Here is a 22471-nt window from a genome sequence, read left to right on the forward strand (position 1 = left end):
AGTCTGACTAGCTTTTATTCTCCACCAGAGCCTCACCAGGGCAAAGAGATGGGAACAGAAGCTTCTTTGCGATCGGTGGGGAAAGGTGTTAGTCCCTTGAGCACCCTGGTCACCCGGCGCAAAGGAAACCCACAGGAGCCTGCACATGCTAGGGCCAAACAGGTACGCAGCAAGGAAACAAATTAAATGTTCTTTACTAAACGGGAAAAAATAAAAGATAATTTCCTTATCTTATTCAGGGTTATTTGCACACAGTTAAGTGATGACAGGGAAAGAAAAAAAGGAAAAAAAAAACTGATTTTAAAGAAAAAGAGCTAAGAGGAAGCCCTAAACAGTCTACAGAAGCAGCAAAACCTTTTGTTAACCAGTGCCTATGCCACGGCACAGGTTTCAACTCATAATGAGAGTGCTGTAACTAAGAGCGACACCTCCCTAGGAGTGGTGACTGAACTCCCAGTTATGAAATCAAACAGGAAATACAGCTTTTCGTGATTGCAGAGCTCCAGACAAACAGCAACACTTTCATCTCATCCCTCTCTGCAAGGCTAGGGGCAAGTCGGACCATTATATAAGCTGCCCCAGTGTTCATTAGAATTCCTGGCGACAGCCAAGGGGTGGGGAGCACACACCAACCTATGGCTGGAAATTCCTAAAGGAGGCAAACAAACATAGACCCCCTTTTTGGCAGTTTAGTATAAAACAATTGACACACACCTTTTGAAATGAATATTTAAATTGAACAGTCTCATTGCAAGAGCCAACATGCCTACTTAGGAGGGAAAAAAAATCCCCAAAGTACTTCAGGGAACAGACCTGGCATTTGCCTTAATATATAAATGACTTGGACTTTTTACTATAAATAACTAGAACCAAGACACAGACTTGGCCAGTGACTAATAGCTTCTCCCTAATGAGACTGTTGGCTAGATGAGCCTCAAAGGGCTTTCTAAGGTGGTGCTGCAGTACCAAATCTGCGCACACTGTTGCAGGGAATCCTTTCATCCCCTACACAAGGCAGGTTTCTAGTCCCACCACTCCCAGAAGTTACATGTGTGGATGATGAAGAAAGTCCGGCCATGGTAACGAAGCAAGTTTCACATTTGCTTCATTAAGACAATGGAGAATGCAGAGAGTAAACGGTTATGAAACATACTGAGCCTCTTTACACAATTCCTCTGTCTCTCCCTTCCAAAACATGACAGAAATAAGGCAAGGCCTTTTATTTGGTAAACTTTTAAGGCTCTAAAAATATGTTTGGTTATTCCCATGTAGATCATTAATTCAGAGAGAATTATCTGATCTTGCTGAGAAAATTCACTGTGACCCTCATCTGAAGGGGGAAAGGGGTGAAAAATGAAGACAAAACAATAAGAAAGCAGCAGCTGGGAAGTGGAGGGGAAGAGGGCTGAGCTTCTCTCCTCTCTCCGGCTCTGAAGCAGATCAGTGCTTTTATACAGCACATCTAACCTTGCACAGCATTTCCTCGTCTCATTCTCATGCACCAGCCTGTGCTCCTGAGCTCCCATCCCAGTTCCCTGCTCACTGCTGCTGTGGGTTTCTCTGCAGCTTTCCTTGCCAGCTCTGTTAGAACCAGGGCGCCCAAGGAAGAGCCTCCGCACGCGGCCTCTTCCTTCCAGCGCTGTCAGACTGCCCGAGATAACGCTGAAGCAGCAAGAGTCAGCCCCATCTGCAGGAAGGTTAAGACATACTACATCAAGTCACTCAAAAAAACCCCAAAGTTAAAGATGCTAGATTTGTTTAGATTGTTTTTAAAAGCCTCAGGTGATTCCTTGTCTCCCCGAAAGCTTCTTGCAAGGATTGTAAGAGCAGACTCAAGACGACAGCTATGTTTCAAACAATTCTTTTGGACAAAATGAAGCAGCAATAGTAGATTGCCCACTCTATAAACTATGTTTTTTCAAAATGAAACAATCCCTCAATACTGACACTGTCATCTTAGATAAATGATGCTACCCTTACAGGGTAATCAACTGAAGCAAATAAGAATAGAGCCTATCACACCATCAGTTGCTAAATCAGAAATCCTCACTGATCTCATTGGGGAACTCTATTGAAAAGATAATGGGACACGAGATGGGCCAAGGGAAGTACTTAATAACTTTCTCATTTTTTCTGCTATACACAAGGAATCACAAAACAGATCACTCAAATGCAAGAGAGAAGTAGCATGCAATTTGCTGCTTCATTTCACTATTGATCAGTCAGAAAACTGTACTTATGTATATCCTATTTGATGCACTTCATAAAAACCCAAGAACGAACACTTTTTTTTCCCTAATTTATTGCAGTAGTTAAGTCCTAGGGGCACACTCTCTGCCTGAGACACGTCTTAGTGACCACTACAGTTTTTTAAAGCTTCCCCAGTTTGTATCTGACTCCTACAAACAAAGCATCATGATCCTGGAACTTTGTTAAGTGATTCACTATTAGGTAAAAGTGAGAAGTTTATTTTCCCAAATTGCAGGATGTCTCTGTAGCAGGAAATGTCATTCAGAAGAGCATGCTCTGTGGCACAGGTCTGGACTTCCTACTGCCATTAATGGCACCAAGCAGAAGAATTTGGGAACCCCTCGCTATTGTCCTAGCTCCTCTATCCCTCATTTTACAGATGCTACAGCAATAGACACAAGCATTAATGTATTTTTTTCCTTACCCTTTAACAGCTGAGGAATATTTAATTAAACTCTTTTGTTTGGGAAAACAAAGTACCAAGAGGTTAAGTAACTTCTTGAGAAGACAGACATCAACCTGAGATCTTAATGAGAAATAAATGGAGTGTCATTCTCTAGGCACTATGCTGTTATTTAATTCATTTTCACTTGTGAGAATCTAAATTTGGATGCAAAAGAAAAATAGACCCTTTATTTCTCTATTTGCAATCCACCACCACAAATCATAAAGTGAGTATTACTTAGGAGGTCTAGCCCCATATTTTTAGGTAATATTGGAGTTTGTCATCTATGCCCAGTCCTTTCAAATAAATTTAGTCTATCCAACAGCAGCTTGCATAACTTGTATTTTTGAAAACTGTCCTTTAGTAAGGTTTTGGCAACTCTCTTGGCCAAATTCCAAATGTACTTTACCTCCTCTCTCGAAAGAAAGAGGAGTCATTTATCCAAGAACGGACATCAATGTGTTAATGACTTTGTAAACAGACACTGTAATCTGCATTCGGGCTTAAAAAAAGATTTTCCCTTTCCTTAAAGCACAGAAATTACAGACAGTTTGAGTAAGTTGGGAAAAAAAATCATACACAGAAAATGTATCCTAGATCTGCTATTCTCAGTATGTTCCCAGTTCAGACAGGTCCTAAATATCCAATATAACCTCTTACAAAATAACATGTATCCCACATAGGCTTGTTGAAGCTGCACTTACTCTGCCATGAGTCTTTTGTCTGATTTCAGAGCCCAGCATGGTCATTAATTGGATTAAACTCTTTGTTCTTTCAGTCCTACCTACTCTCTCATTTTTATCCTCAGAGCAAACATTTTCCTGACACAGGGGCAACACTCCCTCTGGTAAGTCTGAATATTTAGTCAAAGTCAGCCCAGCTCATATCTATTCTCAGTAGATAAATGCAGTTGAATCACAAATTCTCAAAGTCTTATTAATATTTAAACAGTCTCAGAGTACATGAAATGGAGACAAGATACAGGCTTTAAAATTATATCAACGTTTAAAAACAGCCTTTCAACTATATAAGCACAGATTCTATTCATCTGGAGTTCTATTGCATGTGGCACAAATTACAAGGCTTAAGAGACGATGTTGCTTACTTTTAATATCAACCTCAGCATTTGCAAGTGGAGGCAGGTTAGGTGAGGAAAAGGCATTGAAACTCCCAGCATCCACCTTAGTCACCCGATTTCCCCTGTACAGTTTATTATAAAAATACAGGCACACCTGCAAGACAAGTAAAGAAACAGGTCTATGAATAAGCCAGTAATTAAAAGATTCAGTAGATAAATACTGTAGTCTGTCCTTTATAAAGTGTTTTCTAAATCTTTAAAGCAACTCAGAGGCTAGTAGATGTTTACAACTCCTACTCTTTCAAAAAAGAACTGGCCCATCTGTCACACACTGGTTTAAGAATTTAAGAACAAAACAAGTTAAAAGCTAACTAGTTTCATAATCCTCTCGTGAGGCATACTCAAGGAGACAGCAAGTTTGCTTAAGTCCACTTCAGGGACAGAGGAAAGGTACAGTGTGGACTATTAAAAAGTCCATTGAGTTAGATCTAAACTCAGAGACTAAAATCTTAAAAGCACCTAGTGACAATGAATTACAATTTTTAAGAGTTATCAAACATTTAAGGGTAGGTCTCTTGACAAATCCTTTAAAAGCAGATTGACTGGAATTTGAAGGGAAAAAAAAAAGTGTTTCAGAGTTGTTAGTTCTGAAGATCTTGGCCAGTCAGCTATTGCTGCTATCCTACAAGGAACTGGCTACGTGAGCACACACAGAATTGGAAGGAGGTGTCATCTGATTAGTTTTCTCTCAGGCTTAGGCATGTGCAGTGCCACATCTTTTAAAGTCAGGGTGCTGCTGAGAACATGCAGCTGTTTCCCTGTCTATTAGGTGCATCACCCTCAGCACTTCAGCCTTCAGGAACCAGGACCAGAAGATGCTGCTATCAGTTCTAGATCGACCTTAGAACTTCCGCTTCAAGAACTGACTTAAAGGTGTTTCAGATCCCACATGCCTGCAATGGAATTTCAATCTGCTGCAACCTGCATTTCAGACTTTAGAGTTTTTATGGATTGTATGTAGGAAAAATGGCATATGGATTCTGAAAAAAAAAAAAGGCACACAAGTGTCTGTTACCTCAGTGGAATCCATTTTTTTTTCTTTTTAAGTGCAATTCTTTACTATTTATCAGACATTTTGAATATTTAAGTATACGTTCTGGCTGAAAGAAGAAAAGCAGCTTCTGAGAGTTTTCACAGGCAAACAGACCTCAGGAATCACGAACTGCCCAGCAAAGAGCAGGGCTCCCAGTAGGTTGGCTCGGCCATCGTTCCTCAACTCATACAGGGGCACCTAGAGAGCAAAGACTGAAATTAAATCTTGTCCCTTACATAAAACCTACAGAGCAGTAAAAAAAAAAAAAAAAAAAAAATCCAACTTATGCAATACAAATGAGCAAATAATTTATGTAACAATGATTTATGACAAATAAAATTTACTTCATCTGAACTATTTTAGACTGAAGCAGATGGTGGGGTTTCCCTCTGTGCTTAACAGATTTTCTAACTGAATACTTAAAGAATAATATAGAGTTGAGCCTAATAGAGCAATTGCTTTTAGAAGTAGAGATCTATTCAGAAAAAAAATATATCAGAATAGAAAGCAGCCATACTCAGTTTAAGCGTTTGTACAGAGAAAAAGCAACAGTCTTGGTTCATACAGAACTCTCATGATGAGCTTCATGATGGCTCTCTTGCACCATCTTTCTTTATAGAACACAAAAATTGAACCAGCAGGTTACTACTGACAGTAAAGGGCAAGATTAAAAACAGAAATTCAGTCTGCTAAGTGAAGCAGTGATGACTTCCATGCCTTTTTAGATTGCCTTTTCATTAACAGAGAGACAGAGTTCTTTTCAACAATGAAAAAAAATCACATGCCCTGTTGCTGGATCATATGTCGGACAGATCTTCAAAAAAAAGAAAGCAAAAAGAAAGTAAGACCTTGAATATGATGTACTACAACCAGACTGCCCAATGTCAAGACAGTAAGTGGGAGTCTGCCTCTTCCTAGACTTCAAATAGACCACATGTGAAAGGAAAACTATGAAAAGGGGGGAAGGGGAATGTTACAGTGCTATGTTTCATCTCTCTTTTGTGATTAGAGCTGTGTTTTGTGCTCAAGCAAGCTATTCTAGTAAGCCAACCCCTCCCCCTCAGACAATATGCAAAGGTCTGATCTCGAGCTAAAGGAAAGAAAATTACTAAATCTAGTCTTTAGAGTGAAAAAAGCAGACCATGCTAAATGCTTCATGGAGCAGAAATTATCAAAAATGCACATAATGCTCAGATATAAAGAAAGGGGGAAGAACACAACAAAGATACCAAAGAACAATGAAGAACATAAGACAGGGTAGCAACTGCTGAAGTAAATCGGCTGCATGCTTGAGGGCTTTAACAGAAAAAAAGGCAACTAACAACCACCAGCCACCTGAGGCTGGAAAGATGCTTCTCATATAAACAGATTATTACACAGTGGCCAGTGACAGGCTCTTACAGCTTTCTCTGAAGCATCTGGCCCCAGCCATAATGAACTACTGGTCGGATTTGGTGCAGATCTGTAAAGTCACTAATGATAAAATTTGGGGGCAGATCCCCAGCTGGTGAGCCCATCAGCTGTCACCGTGGTCACGTTGCATTACTGCCGTACGCAGTGACCCTCCGCACACCACACAGTTCTGCACACAAGAACAGGCACTGAGACTTCAACTTCAGGGTAAGTCCATTACCTGAGATCCTGTCATAACCACAGTTTTGCCCAGATTCTCAAACATGAAGGATAAGGCTGACGCTGTATAGGCCATTGTATCAGTACCATGAAGAATCACAAAGCCGTCGTACTTTTCATAGTGCTCCTGGAGTTGGAGAGACAGTTTCATATTATTAAACTGACACATTGGCATCAGTGAGGTGCAATCTGCATTATTTTCACTGATACAAGCACCAGTGTTACACTTTAAAGAAGTAGTACCAGCATAATTCCTCTTAGAGTTATCCACGTTTTCAGTTTATATATAATTAAGGGTTAATCGGACAATAAGCACTAGAGCTAGTAATTCTAATTATGGAACAGTCAAAGAGATCCTTCTATGTATACATATTAATGCAGCATTTTTAAACCAGAAGACTGCTAATTAAGAAAAGCTTAGCAATGGCTTTAAACAGGAATGTTAACATATGCAAATTAGTCGTATAGTCTGATTTCTTGTTACTGCTTTTACTTTAGGGATTACACCATTTACAGGAACAGATTAGGCAAACCAAGGCTATCACAACCTACAGAAAAAAACAGTCCCTTTAATCCAGGCGGCAGGCAGGCAAATTGCCAGTGTAAGAGTGCCCTCTTCTGTTGAGAAACCAACCTTCCCACAGGAGCCATCGACAGCACAGAGAACTCAAGAGGTCTGTTACTGTTCACAGTTAAGGTACATGCATTTGCTGCAGCGTTTTGAATAGCCCCTTAGACCATCAGGCATGTAAAAATGGAAAAAAAATGTATTTTATAACATGATTAGTCTACAAATAACTTGTAATGCAAAGCCATTGAATGGCACTGCTCATCCCATTGGAATAAAGTTATCAGTTGGCTTCCGGAGGCAAAAGGAGTTAGTTCCTCTATTTTAATGATGCATGTGGTAAACAATGTTGTAAGAGACAATGATAGTTTTTACTACTAGTTCTCATTTGCTAACATGGACAGGATTACACAGAAGTCTAAGTAAATATGCAAAATGCCAGAGGAAAAAAAAAAGTTTTTTTCCATGGAATTAAGCCAGATTTCTATTTAATTACATTGCTTGTGCCACAATAGGAACATTCCCTTGCCATCTTCTGATAATAAAGTCACCTTTAAACCTACTCTCAGATTTCTATTTGTCCTTGTCCTGTTACTTCACTGATGCCTCCACATGTTGCTACCTACTGAAAATTTGGGAGATTTTCACTTTATTTCTAGCAGGCTAGTCAGCAGAGAAACATTTGGTGTCGCAAGACCTTTTCTGTAGGCTAAACCACAAGGTGATGCCAAACTTGCTATGCTGTAGTTATCCGGCAATGCAGTAAAACAGAGAGTTTCAAGGGCAGCCAGGCGAGAAATGGCCACTTGCGCTCGTAAGTCCATCAGAATGCTTCAGGACTAGTTAGGCCTTATGAACTTTATTAGATGGGATGGAACACAGCTGGGTTTATGCATTATAATATAAAAGATAAGGCTGAAAATTTGGGAGAAATCCCAAACAAGCATCTTTGTTTTAGCCTGAAAAACCTTCAGTAGATTCCTGCTTTGCCCAGTAAGTGGCTGAACTGAACACAAAGTGGCAGTGCCTCTATCTGTCAGAAAGGCAAAGGTTTTTCCATTTCCTTTGGAGACAGAAGTGTAATAAAACTAAAACTAATGTGCAGTTAGAAAAGACGAGACCTCTCCTGTTCAGCATGGCACCGTCTTCTTGCTGTGGCAGCTCTCAGCTGTACCCCTGGGTGCACTCTACATCGTCCCCTGTTTGGTGGTTTCAGGATTAGAGGACTTCAAGGAATAAGACTCTTCTGCGATCTTCAGCAATATTCCCAACATTATTAAACTCTTGCTGAAGGAAGAAATTTAAACTATAAAGTCCACCACTTTAGAGCGCAAGCAGGAGTAGAAGAGCATTATCTTACAAAGGCCACAGTTATTTACTTCATAAGAGCTTCATATGAATTCTTCGTGTAAAGTACTTTAAATATTTCATACTTCTGCTACCTTAAAAGCACACAAGGAAGTTTGGATGTAGGGACAAGAGCAGAAAAGTGAGACTTTTTCATCTAGGAAAGGACTTAATGAGTTTGTCTACACCTACAGGAATATCTATTAAATATTTCCCAGTGTGGGGAACTTAATCCTGATACCATTTTTTTTCTATCTTCTGCAAAGCCAAAACTAGTTAAGTCAGTCTTTGTCCAAAGTAAGAGAAGCATAATGGTATAAAATCATTTTCAATGTTAATAGCTATTAAACCATTTGCACAGTGAAATGCTGCAAAACTAACCAACCTTCAAATAAATCACCTACACCTAAGGATTTTACTCAATACTTTTGGACAGTGAATTTAACTAAAAATTTTTTACACATTGATTACGCAGCTTATTTCAATCATACTTGTGATTTTTAAATGTAATAACTATTACAAAATTCTGACATTGCCTATCAGTGGAAGAACTATACAACTTTAGTAAAGTTTCCAGCATATTAAAGGAAAAAAAATGCAATATTACATGCAAAATACTTACCACTTTGCAGGTAATTAAGTGGGGTATAGCACCCTGCATAACACTTTTATTTTTAATACATAACAATGGCATTACTGGATTGTTTTATCTTGCTAAAAATACCAAATATACTGCTGCTTTGTGTAAGCAGGAAACGAAATCTCATCCCACACCACTATACCTCAAGTTTCCTTGCAATTTTGGCCCAGTCCTCTGGAGTCATGTTGGAAGAATCAAGCAATGGTGAGAGCTCCAGGATTGTGTAGATAATTCTTTTGTTTTGCTTAGAGGTGCTATGAAGAAAGAGAATTGAAAAAAAAAAATGCTTCACACTCAGAGCTAACACTAGCTCCGCACTTCTGGTTAGTTGACTAAAATAGCAGTTTTTGCCCTTCTCCCCATTTCCATCAGCAGGTCTATGGTGTAAAATTGTTGTCGCGTTTGGGACATTAAGTTCCAAGTTTATAAACTCATGGTCTAATGTAGTTTAAAGCACAAATATCTGAAACTTGACAGGTATGGGGAGGAGTTGTCAAAAACGAAGGCAAAAAAAGTAGAACCTAGATTTACTTTACTAAATCCTAATGTTTGGAACTGAGTTCCAAACAAAAGTCAATACTAAATTTTAAGGTTTTTTTAAAAAAAGACTTTACAAATCATGGAATGGAATCTAGGAAATTCCCAATGAATATAAGGAGTCAATAGAAGAGCTTCAACCACTTTTTAGTGCTTTGATAAATACACATTCCCTGACAAGCAGAGTATCTTAAGAGTCTTACAGCCAGCCTGCATTTCTGTGGCTGTTACCAGATCCACTCTGCTCAGTTTCTCTGACCTCAGATTTCAGAAGAGGAGCTCTGGGTTAGTTAAGACTTTCAAGAAAAGAAGGAAACTGCTGCCTGGAGACCCAGCAAAAACCTTATTGCCTTTGCTAGTAACCGGCTAACTTTGTAAACCCCAGTGCTAGCCACTAGGTTTGTTGCCACCTTGTTATGAGAGCTTGCTCTGTGAATATATTACGTGGATATACAAAGTCCACAAAAGACTCCTATTTTCTGCCCTCGGAAACGTACATTTCTCAACTGCCTGGTTAAAATATCACTCAAGTAGTATGAAAGAGAAAATGGCAAGTTGCCATGACTAACCACATGGCACTTAGCTGTGCCAGAAAAAAAAAAGTATTTCTTTGTTTTTGAAATTCGATAAACTCTTGATCTGAATGATTGTTTAAAGTTTTTTTTTTTAATTATTGATTATAGAAAACATGCTGGGAGACACATATTCAGGACCCAAATAATTATACTGGTGCAGTTTTGTTACATTTTAAATCCTCTAAAAGGTTTAAGCTATTTGGGTATAATCACAGTATTTTAACAAATCTCCATTTTTCTTAGCATAATCATCATATTTAACATAGATTTGATGTTCACATCAATACTACTCCACCAGGACTCCATTTCTTTCTCCCTTACCCCTTCTCCTACCACCTCCCTTTCAAGTGCTTACTTTCAAAAACTTAACACAAACCTGACTACAAAATATAAAGAAAGAAAGAAAGAAATCTTACATTTTGCTTGTATGTCCTGATTTTTCTCCTTTAAGATTAAGGAATATTCACTTTTACTCCTAAAGCAAAACAGCTATAGTCTCATTTATTTTTGAACAACTATGTAAAATCATCCTTTGTGCAATGTTAACGTGTTTACAGGGGTACAGCCATTCATCACAGCTGGGGAATATCTCAAATTAGCATACTGCCCTCTAAATAAAACCTATAAGCTTATTAATCACTGCCCAACAGTTAAGAAGCAACGCAGATTAATTATAAGCCCATCACTCATTATCATAATGTTGCATAAATTTGGAGGAGACAATCAGCTTTTATGGTTTTCTAAAAACAGAAGGCCTGCAGAATTAAAGCATGGGGCCTATTCATGGGTGCATTAATTAGCTGCTACTTTTCCAGACATATGCTGGAGATAATTTACGGAGTGCTGTATATATTTTTTTCTTAGTTTCTGTGGAACATTTGTATATCTGCACTTAACGTTCAGAAGCAGAAAAGAAATGCAGAACTAAGCTGTCTAGAATGTTTACTTGTTGCCTAATTTTAAAGTTCTTTTTTAAGCAGCTGTATAACACTTCATTCCAAATAGCACCAGACATATTAGAGTTTTCTTTATTTCCCTTTTAAATCCGTTTAAGCACTTTTGCTAACCTCACACTAGCATCTTCAGATTAATGGTTGGAGATTTAATTCTTTGAAAATTAACAGGACACTTTCCTACCCAAGGAAACAAGGAAGATGTACTTACGGGAGCACCAGTGTCTTATCTGGATACTCATGGCAGTCGTACAGCCTTTTTTCCTGGGCGTACGCTTCGTCATGCAGCTGTGGCATGTTTTTCAAGCTGCTTACCAACTTATTGGCCTCAGGAGTGAGTCCTGAAAAATTAAGGAGAAAATGATGTAAATAAAGGAGCAGGATGGGAGAAAAATGAGACACACGTTAAGGAGAGAAGTTATGCAAATATTCGCTCAGCCTTATAAATTAAATGTAAACAGTCTATCAGCAATACTAGAATGAGAAAGCAGAATATAACCAAGAAATCTCTGTGCATTTACTCCTTTCTTGACATGAAATAAAAGAAAAACCTTTTATCGGGAGAAATAATGTGACAAGTTTCCTTCACATTAAAATTTGTTTCCTTGTAATTGTTGCTTGCAAATACTGATAAGCAGTAAGGGCAGGAGACCAATTTTGGCAGCCAAAGCACAAAGCTGTCCTCTTTTCCATAGCTATTCTCCACCTAGTGGCATAAAACTAGAAAACATTGCTTTGTACTATTAAGTGAAATTTTTGCCTAACCTTCTTCGCCTACAGTAGTATTGGCAGAAACAGCGAAGTACTAGCCAACCGTATTGGAAAGTTGCAGGTAGTGCCTCACTACCAAGAGCTGCAGCAATTGCAAAAAGAAACGTAGCAGCCCTAAGGATGGCTGGGGTTTAACCCAGACCAGAAGGGTCCATTTGGGGCTTGCTGAATCTGCAGATCACATTGCAGATGATCTGGTTGCAACCAGGCTTGTAGAACAGAACCCAGGGGCTGCCCCTACAAGACAGAAAGGCACCTTTTTTTTATTTTTTTTTTTCGGTCATGATACTGAGTTCCTCTGAGCCAAGCTTTTAACTGTTCTGACACTCACAGGATAAATGAGGTCTCTACATTACAGTTACTGTGATTAGCTAAGGAGAGAAGGTCATTCACAGTTTAGACTTAATGAAATAAAGCGTGGCTAATCTCAAGCTTTAGCAATTTCTGGGTCTCTAAGTGACATTAGGAGTTTCCAGATCAGCAATATTCAAATTATAATATTCCAGTTATAATACTATATCAGAGCGTTCCACCCAATTTTTCATTTGCAAATAGTTTTCCTCCTTAGCTGAGAGAACTACTCAACTACCCATACCTTGATGCAGGCAAGACAGCAACATTTCTCATGTCCTGAGCCTGAAACCTCTCTCTTTTCCCTAAGTCTGACCATTTGAGACACCCTTCATTCAAGCAAATTCCATCAAATGAGCTTTTTTTCCTTCTGAACTTCAAGACTCTACTGGCATTACTGTTAAATTTAATGTCAGTAGTCAATGTATTTTATACAACCCATTCAGATGGCAAACAAGGCCTCAAATCTCACTATTCAACTTGTCCCATTTTCAGTTATTTATCATTTGAGGCTAGGTTTGCCTCCCACTTCCGAATTCCTCTGTTTCCTTAAATGTGATCCACGCACAAGTTAACCATCTTTTTGTTTGCTTGTTTATTTCACTAAAGATTTTTACTTAAAATACACCAAAGCACAGAGAAACAGCAATGGTGTGAGTTAACGGGCCTCCATGCACCCTTTGTTGGGATCTGTTTCCTTTCCAAGTGGATGGAAAGCCCCTTAAGAACAGCATAATCTCCCTCATTGCTCGCCTTAAATAAGCAGCAGGCTTTTTTAGAGTCAGCTTTCTCACTGGACAGCACCAGCATTGCAGTGGTTTTGCTTGGATTCCTGCCAGAACACTTCATCTTACAAACACACTTCACGTGCTCTCTGGCTGTGGATGCTTTGTTCATTCAGTTGTTATCCCTGCTTTTCCTACTAAGATCATCCTGGCTCAGACACAAACCAGAACTTCTGCTGTGCTTGGCCACAGAATTATTCCAGCTCTGAAGCACAGCCCACGGATTCAAGTGTTTTCTGATTATTTTTTGTTTGGTCAATGCTCATCTTGATCTGAATATTAACAAAGGATTAGACTGCTTATTAATACTTTTCTATTTGCTCTACGATTGAGATAGCTGTGTACACTCATGTTCTTAAATCCTTTCTAAATGACAGTTTCTCATCTCTTAATCACAAATTTGGAAGGATTTCTCTGTAAGTGCTAACACTGAACTTAACCTTTTTTCCCAAGACATTATGTCCCCTAAATGCATCCACGTTTAACAGTGATTTCTGTTTTATGTCTTCAGTAAGAAAAAATGGGAGAACTCAAGTGCAATCGCCTAAGGAAATGTTCTACCTTATTATGTGTGGAAATTACCTTTTGAGAGCCAAACTTGTTACAGGGCAGTTGAAACAATTTCACCCCCAGGGGAGAGGCAGTCTGTGCTACTTGCCAAAACACCTCTCACCAACTTACCTGGCCACCCCCTGCAACACAAGTGATGGACAAATGCAGAGCAGCAAAGAACACAACTCTGGCTGAGAACCAGCATAGCTCGCTCTCATCCATGCAGTGAGGACTCTGATGCTACTACATCAGTGAAGAAACCCCAAGAGCTGGGAAGATTGGGAATACTGATGTTCAGCATCACCTCCAATCCTAACATACCTCTATACCAAGGAAAGCGAAGGACTTTGCTAAACCAGTTTTCCACTAAGAATATTATTACAAATAGGGTGTGTGCGTGTGTGTGTGTGTATATATATATATATATATTTACACAAAACTCCTAAGGTACAAACTCCTAAAAGTCACAACTAACTGTAGTTAAAGCAGAGAATCAGGAAACAAAGTGCTTTCCAAAGTATTCATTCTCAGAACAGCAGAACTTGGACATTTCTGAGGAGATCTGTACAGGTTTCAAGCAGGAGAAAAAAAAAAAAGTTGTACACTGTTCATTTTTACTATACCAGACAGTTCTTCGGTCTGTATCAATCCCACATATACATTTGGTGGCAGTTCTGCACATCAACCTGTTCCTTACAGAAGACCTATCTAACTGCTAGGATTTAAAAATGAAACTATCTTCTTCAGCAAGATTAGGTAGAAGCCTGGCTTGTTCCCTTCACTTTGACCTGAAGGAAGTCACTCTTGCTTACCTTGTTTGAAATAAAAGTTATAGTTCTAGATAAGGTCCTAAACAGGCAATTTCCCTCCACTGTATCTACAGTAAAAGAAATGAACATCTATTGCTTTTGCCTTTAAATCATGCTGCCCTTTCACCAGCTGAACGTTAAAGGTTGCTGCTCCATGTGTATACAAAACACAGGTCGAAGCCTTCATCTGGATGCAGCAAGTCAGCATCACTGGATTGCAACTGCTACATTGTTTGCACGTGCTTTAATGATTGACACTGATAAGTAAAAGCAAAAGAAAAAACACACAAGATCAGAAGCAGTGCAGGAACTCACTGAAAACAAAATTCTGCATCTTACTTATTTGCTTAAAACGAGGTGCTTGGGAGCTCAAGACACCAGAAGAAGGAAATGGTTTTAGTATAAGACCCATATACAGAGACAAAGTATCTAGGTATCATTTGAAACATACAGAAAAAATTATCTCACAACCTGAAACTGTCGTGCTTGAAACTGTTGTGCTTCCGGCCTATTTGGTAGATCAAACACAAAAGAGCCATGAAAGCGAAAGCTGAAGAAAAACCTTAAAGCATCTTCCCTACAATGCTCAAGATCAGCCAGCCAGCCTCTGAGGAGGGCTATGTCCTAGGAAAAACAGTCCAATCTAGGAAGCTCTGAAGTGAAGCTGAAGTGCTTTAACCCTACAGATGAGTAGCCTAGATGTTATGCCAAGTACAGGCTTCAAACGCTGTTGCAGGGCACTCAAGTCCCCCACTTGTGAACAGCCAGCACGGTGGGACACAGACTCTGGAAAGCCAGGGATACTCCATAGCCTAGTGAGTGCAGAAGAAAGAAAACCAAACAGATGTTCATCAAAGTTTTCCTTCACACACCCACATCCCCAGCTGTACGCTACACCTGTAGACTCCTCATTTTAGAAGTTAGGCCTTAGGGATACTTAGGTGTTATTCCAACCAGCTTCTGGATCCGGGGAATGAGCTGGAGTTAGATGAATGTTAGGTACCTATACGAAAAGATAGGTATTTTTGTATACCTATTGTATACATAATCTTTTCGCATTTAGGTGTACTTGAAAATGTACAGCAACCTATACAATCATAGGTACCTAAGAAACTTTCAGATAAAATGCAATATGCAGAGAAATCTCAGACTTCAATTTTGGTTTAAGCACCAAGCAGTGAGCGAGTGGAGATAGGCATATCCAGCTTCTCCTTTGCAAGTACCTCACCCTCCTCTGCCAGACCTATTTACCCGTCTCCGCTCTGCCGCTGAGGTAGCACAGGAGGGACAGCAGGAGCAGAGGCGCAGCAGAGGCGCGTGGCTGGCGGGCAGGGATGCTCGGAGGCAGCGTGCGCCTCTGCTCGTCCCCGCGCTTGGCAGGGCACGCGCCGCCGCTGCCAGCTCGCGCCTCGAGCATCCCCGACACGGACGCGGCCTCGAGCGGCATCCCCGGCGGCAGGACCACGCGACACACGCGTCCCCACAGCAGCACGGCCGGGAAGGTTCAGCCGGTTTCATTTTCGCAGTCGGGGGAGCAGCGAAAGAGAAAAGCCTGAAGAAGGCGAGTGCTGGCTCCGCCACGGGCCCCATCGCTCGCCAGGATGCCCGCGGGTCGAGCTGCCCGGACGGGACAGGCTGGCGGCGCCGGAGCCGGCAGCCCGCCCCTGCGCCATGAGGAAAGGGGCTGCCGAGCCGCAAAGCCCGCGCGGGGAAGGGACGAGCCCCAAGCGGCGGCCGGGGGAGCAGGGGGAAGCGCGCTGGGGCAGGCCCCGCCGCGGCCCTCACCCTTGTCGTCGGGCACCATGCTGATGGTGCCGCCCGTGTTGATGACCAGCACCCGCGCCACCGCGTCGCCCTGGCAGGCGCCCAGCGCCGCGCCCGAGGGGCCGCTCGCCAGGGCCCGGCCCAAGGCGGTGGCCTCGGCCCCGCGCAGCGCCATCGCCGACCCCCCAGGAGCCGCTACCCGCCCGGCGCCGCCGACTGGGCAGTTATAGGGGCGGCGCGGCGGGGCCGCCCCTTCCCGCCCCCGGGGCCAGGCCTGCGCGGGGGCCGGGGGGGCGCCATGGCGGGAGCGCCGCGGCCGGGGCTGGGGAGCGCAGTCCCGCTTGGGGCGAAGGGAAAGTAAAGCAGGAAAGGAAAGGGAAAAGGGGGAAAAGGCACGGGGAGGTATGGAAATAAAAGGGAAACAAAGAGGAAAAGGGAAATAAAAAGGGAATTAGAAAAGAAGGAGAGGGGAAGAAAAAAGAACATTGCTGCCCTACAGGGACTTGCCCCTAACCAACTGCTTGCCACACACTTCCCAACACAGGGGGTCGTGGCTTGAGTTTCGTTTCCCACAGGGTTTCTCCTCAGGTTTTACGAGGAAGGAAGGTTTTTGTCCCGCCGGAGCTGGCCCTGCCTCAAGGGTAGGAGCAGGGACAAGTCCAGCAGAGTGCAGGGAGGAGGAGGTGGCACAAGGAGGGTCTCCCCAACCCAGGGGAAAACTGTGGGATTAAGCGCGTGGCAGGAGCCTGCAAAAGGCAGCAGGCTCAGGGATGAGTGCTTTGCAAGATCAGGAAATCCGCTTGTTGGAGCAGAAGCTAAAAAGGGAATAATAGGAGCAGGAACTTGAGATTAGGGCCTTTTCCATTGAGGCAGGCCCCAAAATTCCTGATAATTCAGAATAAAAGGAGGTAATAATTTACCTGGGCTGGCATATATATGTAATACATACTCAATAGCCTGCTTCACTGTTATTTGTCTTCCCTCTCTCCATTTTATTTGACCTTTTCCTTCATCTCTCTTCCCCTGGTTATTTGGATTCTTGCTTTTTGGTCCTGGCTGCCTTCGGAGCAGCATTTAATTATGCAGGTTTTGGATCTGCCACGTCAGTCCATCTCCTCCTGTGCATCCCACATCTTCCGAACACATGCAGCAGTCCAGATGGCTCAACCCTGGGCCAAAATCAGCAAGGTGCAAGAAATAATCCAGGGGGAAAAAGACAAAAGTTTCAAGTGCAGAGTATTTGCAACCTAGACTAGTTTTCTGATCTGGTTTAGTATGAAGAGTAGCTAATTTTTATATGGAACAAGCAAAGTGACAAGAACAGAGATGAAAGCAAAAAGTTGAGGGAAGAAAGAAGATCTTACACCAACTCCTACACTGGACCACGTATCCACAAAACTATGTCCTAACACTTCCAAGTCTCCAGAGGAGCCTGAACAGGGTGGGATGGGTGTAGTGGTGGGGGAGAAAGTTGAAAATACAATCCCAACTACTCCTCTTTTTCTGGAAAGCTGAAGTACATTTTCCCCCTGACACAACCTAACAACTTTAGAACTGTCCCCCTACACCTCAGAAATTTATCAAAATCTTGTGATTTTTCAGTATTCGATCATGAGAGAAACTGTCCAGCTAGTTTTCTGCCCAAATTTAACATAAACTGTGGAAATGAATTACTTAGTGACTCCAGCTGCTGTTCTTCAAATGGGTATATGGCATGTCCTCTGTTACTCAGAGTAACCTAGAAACAAATTATATCAACGGAACTACTAGCATTAGAGTCCACAGTGATATGATTCCATATTTTGCAGGACTTCTTCCAGAAAGACTTTCCAGTGAATAAGCTTTTGCCTGTCTGGTAGGAAATTGGTTTTATATAAATGGAAACTATAAAATTGCCAGAATCGTTGGTGTCATGTAAATCTGTTCTCTTTCTAAATTCAGATGAAAGGGACGCAATTCAAGGAATTTAAAGCATTGGCTTCAGAAGGGAGCAAGATAAAACATCTTCAGTTCAACTGTAATTTTAACTAAAGTTCCATTTGAGATTCATTACTAGAATCAATCAGCATATCAAACATTTGTCTAATAGAATAATAGGCTTCAAAAACATTTTTGGTAAAAAAAAGTAAATATTACTCCAATTTTTAAAATGTCAGTGTCATACTTAGTGTTACTTTCTTTTTTATATAAAGAATGTACTTTGTTTTAAAGCTCAGAACTGTATGCTAATAACGACAGACTCGATATCACTTTCAATGTTGGAATACAGCAGTATGAATAATGCTGCTACACTGGAGAATTAGTCTACTGTAAGTTGCAAAGGGGTGTAGGAATGACTCATTGCATGGACAGATGGGTGGATGTTGCATGGCTAGTTCCACAGAAATCGTCTTTAGAATTCAGAGGAACATCACCTAATTTTAAAAGTGCCAGAAGTGCACTGTGGCAACTCACTGAATTGCCTAATTATGTTTAATTTGGTGTTTCCCTTAAATGGTACCAAAAGCAACAGAAACAGGGTGGGCAACTCAAATTTAGGACTCCCCCTTCCAAGAAGGATATATTGCAACATTTACAAGGGTTCAAGAAAAGGCTTAGATAATACATCTCAGAATGGTAAACCTGGAAGAAACAAGAGTATCTCATAAAACTTAACCAGCAATATTATATTAAAGTGTTGAATGTTCTTTTTAACAGAGGAGAAAAGCGATGGCCTTAAATGACTTAATCAACATGACTTCTGAGTTTGTTAGAAGCATGAAACAGAATTTTGGACTTCGAATGGCAAAAGTGGAATTAAATACTCTGTATCTAGTAGCACTTGATATATCAGAAGGAATGCAGTGACATTCACTACTTGAAAGGAAGTTCTGCCATTGCAGTCAGTTGTTCCAGGTCTTCACTTGCTTAGTACCAGGCATACAATCCATCAACTCTTACCTACAGAGTTGGAAATAAAACAATCATTTTAACTATTTCTTCTTTTATGCTAGTTAACATTGTTACAGTTATTCTCAACACTAGGAAACAAACAGGGTTAGAAATACTGCCAAATGAGTGCAAGTGGCAGCCGAGTTAAGGCAAAATTAAACACCAAGCAAACCACAAACCTCCAAGTCCTGAACAAAAAGAACACTCTCATCATGGAGTACTTAAGAAAACTGTGCAAGGATATTTAGGCAACTATCAATAATTGAAGAGGAAAAAATCATTTTTCATTGCAGGTTTTCCTCCCTGAAAAATAATTTTAAGTACAGATTTTTCATGCATTTGAGTTCCTTTTTCTGGTATTACATGGAAGGCAATTTGTTATATGTGCCCTAAAGATTTTTTTCTATCCTACGCCATTCCAAACTCTCAAAAGTTCTTTTGCAACCTCTTTGAGAAATGTATCTAGTGCCCAAATCTTTGCTACAATACTTTACAGTAAAAATGCTTAACACTCTCACACATTACTGCCCACTGCTTAAACTTTTATTATTGATTTTCATAATGTCCTGCAAGACATGCAAATTTTAGCCTCTTTTTGTATATGAGGGACACATAGTCTGATAAATGCCCTAGGAGTTCAGTGTCAGACTGTTGGCTTTCATCCCCTTTAATGAAGCCAGTAGCCCTTCATCTGACAATGACTTGAATAACATGACAGCAGAGAAAAAGCAGAAAAAATGCTCAGATTAATTTTTTTGACACTAAATGAAAATAAAATTCACTAACCATCTGAGACAGTTCTAGTGAGGGTTTTAGTTCACCCTCTTCTAAAAAGAAAATTAGACATATGCTAGAAAGGTCTCCCTGGGCAAAAGTGAAAACTGTTGTCAGGAGTCTGCAAAACACTGGCTCTCCAAATTTATCCCAAAGATGAAGGTGGTGAAGTTGGTTTCCAGGAAATCTGATAGGGCTTCAGGCCATAGGTTTTTTTTATTATCTGGTAACTATAGAGCAAAATTAGCTAAGCAAATAAAAGCAAACCCTGAGCAACAGGGATGATCACTGCTAATCCATACACTATGCATAAGGCTGGGAACAAGGAGCTGCACAAACACTGTGAGACAAAGTATCTAGCTCTAGCACCCAAGTTATTCAGCATGCCTAAGTTATTGAGTAAGCCAAAGGAAGAACGTGCTTCCGGTATAAAATCCATGTTTATTTAGTTTCCAAGTCCCATTAACTTTATTTCTGCCCTGTGCTATGACTTTGGAATAAAAATTAACTCAATGTCAAGGTAAAATATATATTATAGGATGGTCCAAGTAATAAAAAACTTTGCATTAGAATAGGATTCCATAAAATTGATACCTCTTCACTTTATAAAAGTGGGTAGAGAACAGGGCATGTTGAAAGCTATTCTTACCTTTTTCCTCTCCCTCTCTTTTTTTTTCCTCTCCTCTCTAATAAAACTCACTTTAAATCAGAACACTTGCTGAATTACCTTTCCTGTCCTACTTGTTGTCCTACCAAGTTGTCTTAGTATGAAACAATTCACTAAAAATGTAATTAACTGTATTAGTTGAATCAGAGTCAGGCATAGGACACAATACCATACATAACTGATAAAAACTAGAATAAATTCAAAAGATATTAAGAATATATTTAATAAGTATGTATTAAGAACTGAGGGGCCAGAAGCAGTCATGTGAGAATTGAATTTTGGAAGCAAAACATCAGTGAAGATTTTGACCTTCACTGCTTGATCTCAAGCTAATTAAATTCAGTCAGTCAACCTAAATAAATAAAAGGAAATCATCATATGGAGTAGACTAAATATTATTTTAGATAGTGCTATGTTACAAACTCTTAATCTTATTCAAAAAACTCCATGTTTTCCCAGGAAACTATTTGGACAGTTTAGAAAAGGAATTTTGTGGACACCTCTACAATTATAAATGGCACCTTGAGTTTAAGAGACATTTAGGGGAGCCCAGTTCACTTTTTGTCCTATCTTCTCACTGTCATTTCTTCTCTCTCTCTTTCAGCTTCCTCATGACAACTCATCTTCCTCCTCCTAATTATTTGTTCCCTAAGGTCATGGGTTTAGATGCATTTGTCTCAGAGCAGTGCTGCCTCCAGTAGTTTTTGTACCATCTACTATTCCCTTCTCATTCCACCTCCTTAGCTGTCTTGACACAACTCCGGTTGAAGTTACCTATCGTGGCTGAAGCAGCTGCATTTTGGTATCATGCAGTTCCTAAAGTTTTTCCTTTATTCTTCCCTTTCCTGCCTTCCTTCTTACCACCTCTGAACCAACTTTGGTACTCATTTGAGATGAGAGACCATTTCATTTGTTAACCTGTCCAAGAGCTGGGGCGGGGGGGAAGAAAAAGGCTTCTGCCAGGTTGTGAGTTTAACTTCATTAACTTCATTCAGTCAGACAAGTCTCAGAGATGCTTTAGATAGACTCACAGCTGAGAGCATGGGACAAAAAAAAGTAGACAGGGAAATGGTGTGTGGATGATCTGGAGACCTTCCCATTTCAGCATTAGTTGCTATTCCATCAGTCTATTCATGCGGTGCCCTGTTTGTGTAGCTGCACATCCAGCTGCATCAGGGAGGTCTCATGTCTAGGTAAAAAATAATTACTTGGGAGGTTGTGGAAGGAAAGTGGTAGGTGTGTTTATTTTATTTATTTATTTAGACTTGCAGATCTCTGACTTGATTTCCTATGTAGACTTACAAACATCTCTCCATATGAGGAAAAACTGCTTTACTGCGAGGGTGACAGAGCACTGGAACAGGCTGCCCAGAGAGACTGTGGAGTCTCCTTCTCTGGAGATCTTCCAAACCCACCTGGATGCCACCCTGTGCCATGTGCTCTGGGTGTCCCTGCTGGAGCAGGGGGGTTGGACTAGATCATCTCTAGAGGTCCCTCCCAACCTTAACGATTCCATGAACTATGGAATGGATAGCACACAGGGAGGGAAACACTATAAAGTCAGAACTGCCACTGAGAATAACATCCTTAGATTGGCCACCTAAGAATCTCCCAACTACTTGGCAGAAAATAAGGGAGAAAATTATAAAGTCATATAAAATATGAAAAAAATTTAGGTTGGGTAGTACTTTTAGAGGTCATCTAGTCCAACTTCCAACTTGGAAAATAGGGCTACCTTCAGAGTGAGACTAGGTTGTTTAGGGCTTTGGCATGTCAGGTTTTGAAAGTTTCCAAGAATAGAGATTCCACAATGAGTCCAACTCCAGTCAACCTGCTCAGTGTCTACCCACTCTTACTAATGACAACTTTTTTCTTGTACCCAACTAGAATATACCATATTGCAATTTGTGACCACTGCTTCTCATCCTTTGATTGTGCATCTCAGGGCA

General features: G+C 40.7%; 1 protein-coding gene across 1 annotated transcript in view; it reads right to left on the reverse strand.

The window, feature by feature from the left end:
- Nucleotides 1-16328, reverse strand: part of ASPG (asparaginase) — a 43942-nt gene extending 27614 nt beyond the window's left edge. Inside the window, exons 1-6 of the mRNA XM_088539558.1 lie at nucleotides 16172-16328; nucleotides 11330-11459; nucleotides 9196-9307; nucleotides 6500-6625; nucleotides 4981-5064; nucleotides 3801-3927 (exon numbers count right to left, since the gene is read on the reverse strand). Of these exons, the coding sequence (XP_088395684.1) occupies nucleotides 3801-3927; nucleotides 4981-5064; nucleotides 6500-6625; nucleotides 9196-9307; nucleotides 11330-11459; nucleotides 16172-16325 (733 nt within the window). The 5' untranslated portion in view covers nucleotides 16326-16328. The remainder of the gene's footprint in view (nucleotides 1-3800; nucleotides 3928-4980; nucleotides 5065-6499; nucleotides 6626-9195; nucleotides 9308-11329; nucleotides 11460-16171) is intronic.
- Between the last annotated feature and the right edge of the window lie 6143 nt (nucleotides 16329-22471).

Source organism: Tinamus guttatus, unplaced genomic scaffold (genome assembly GCF_059628265.1).
Source record: "Tinamus guttatus ecotype Peru unplaced genomic scaffold, ASM5962826v1 Tinamus_guttatus_pri_ptg000048l, whole genome shotgun sequence".
Lineage (NCBI taxonomy): Eukaryota > Metazoa > Chordata > Aves > Tinamiformes > Tinamidae > Tinamus > Tinamus guttatus.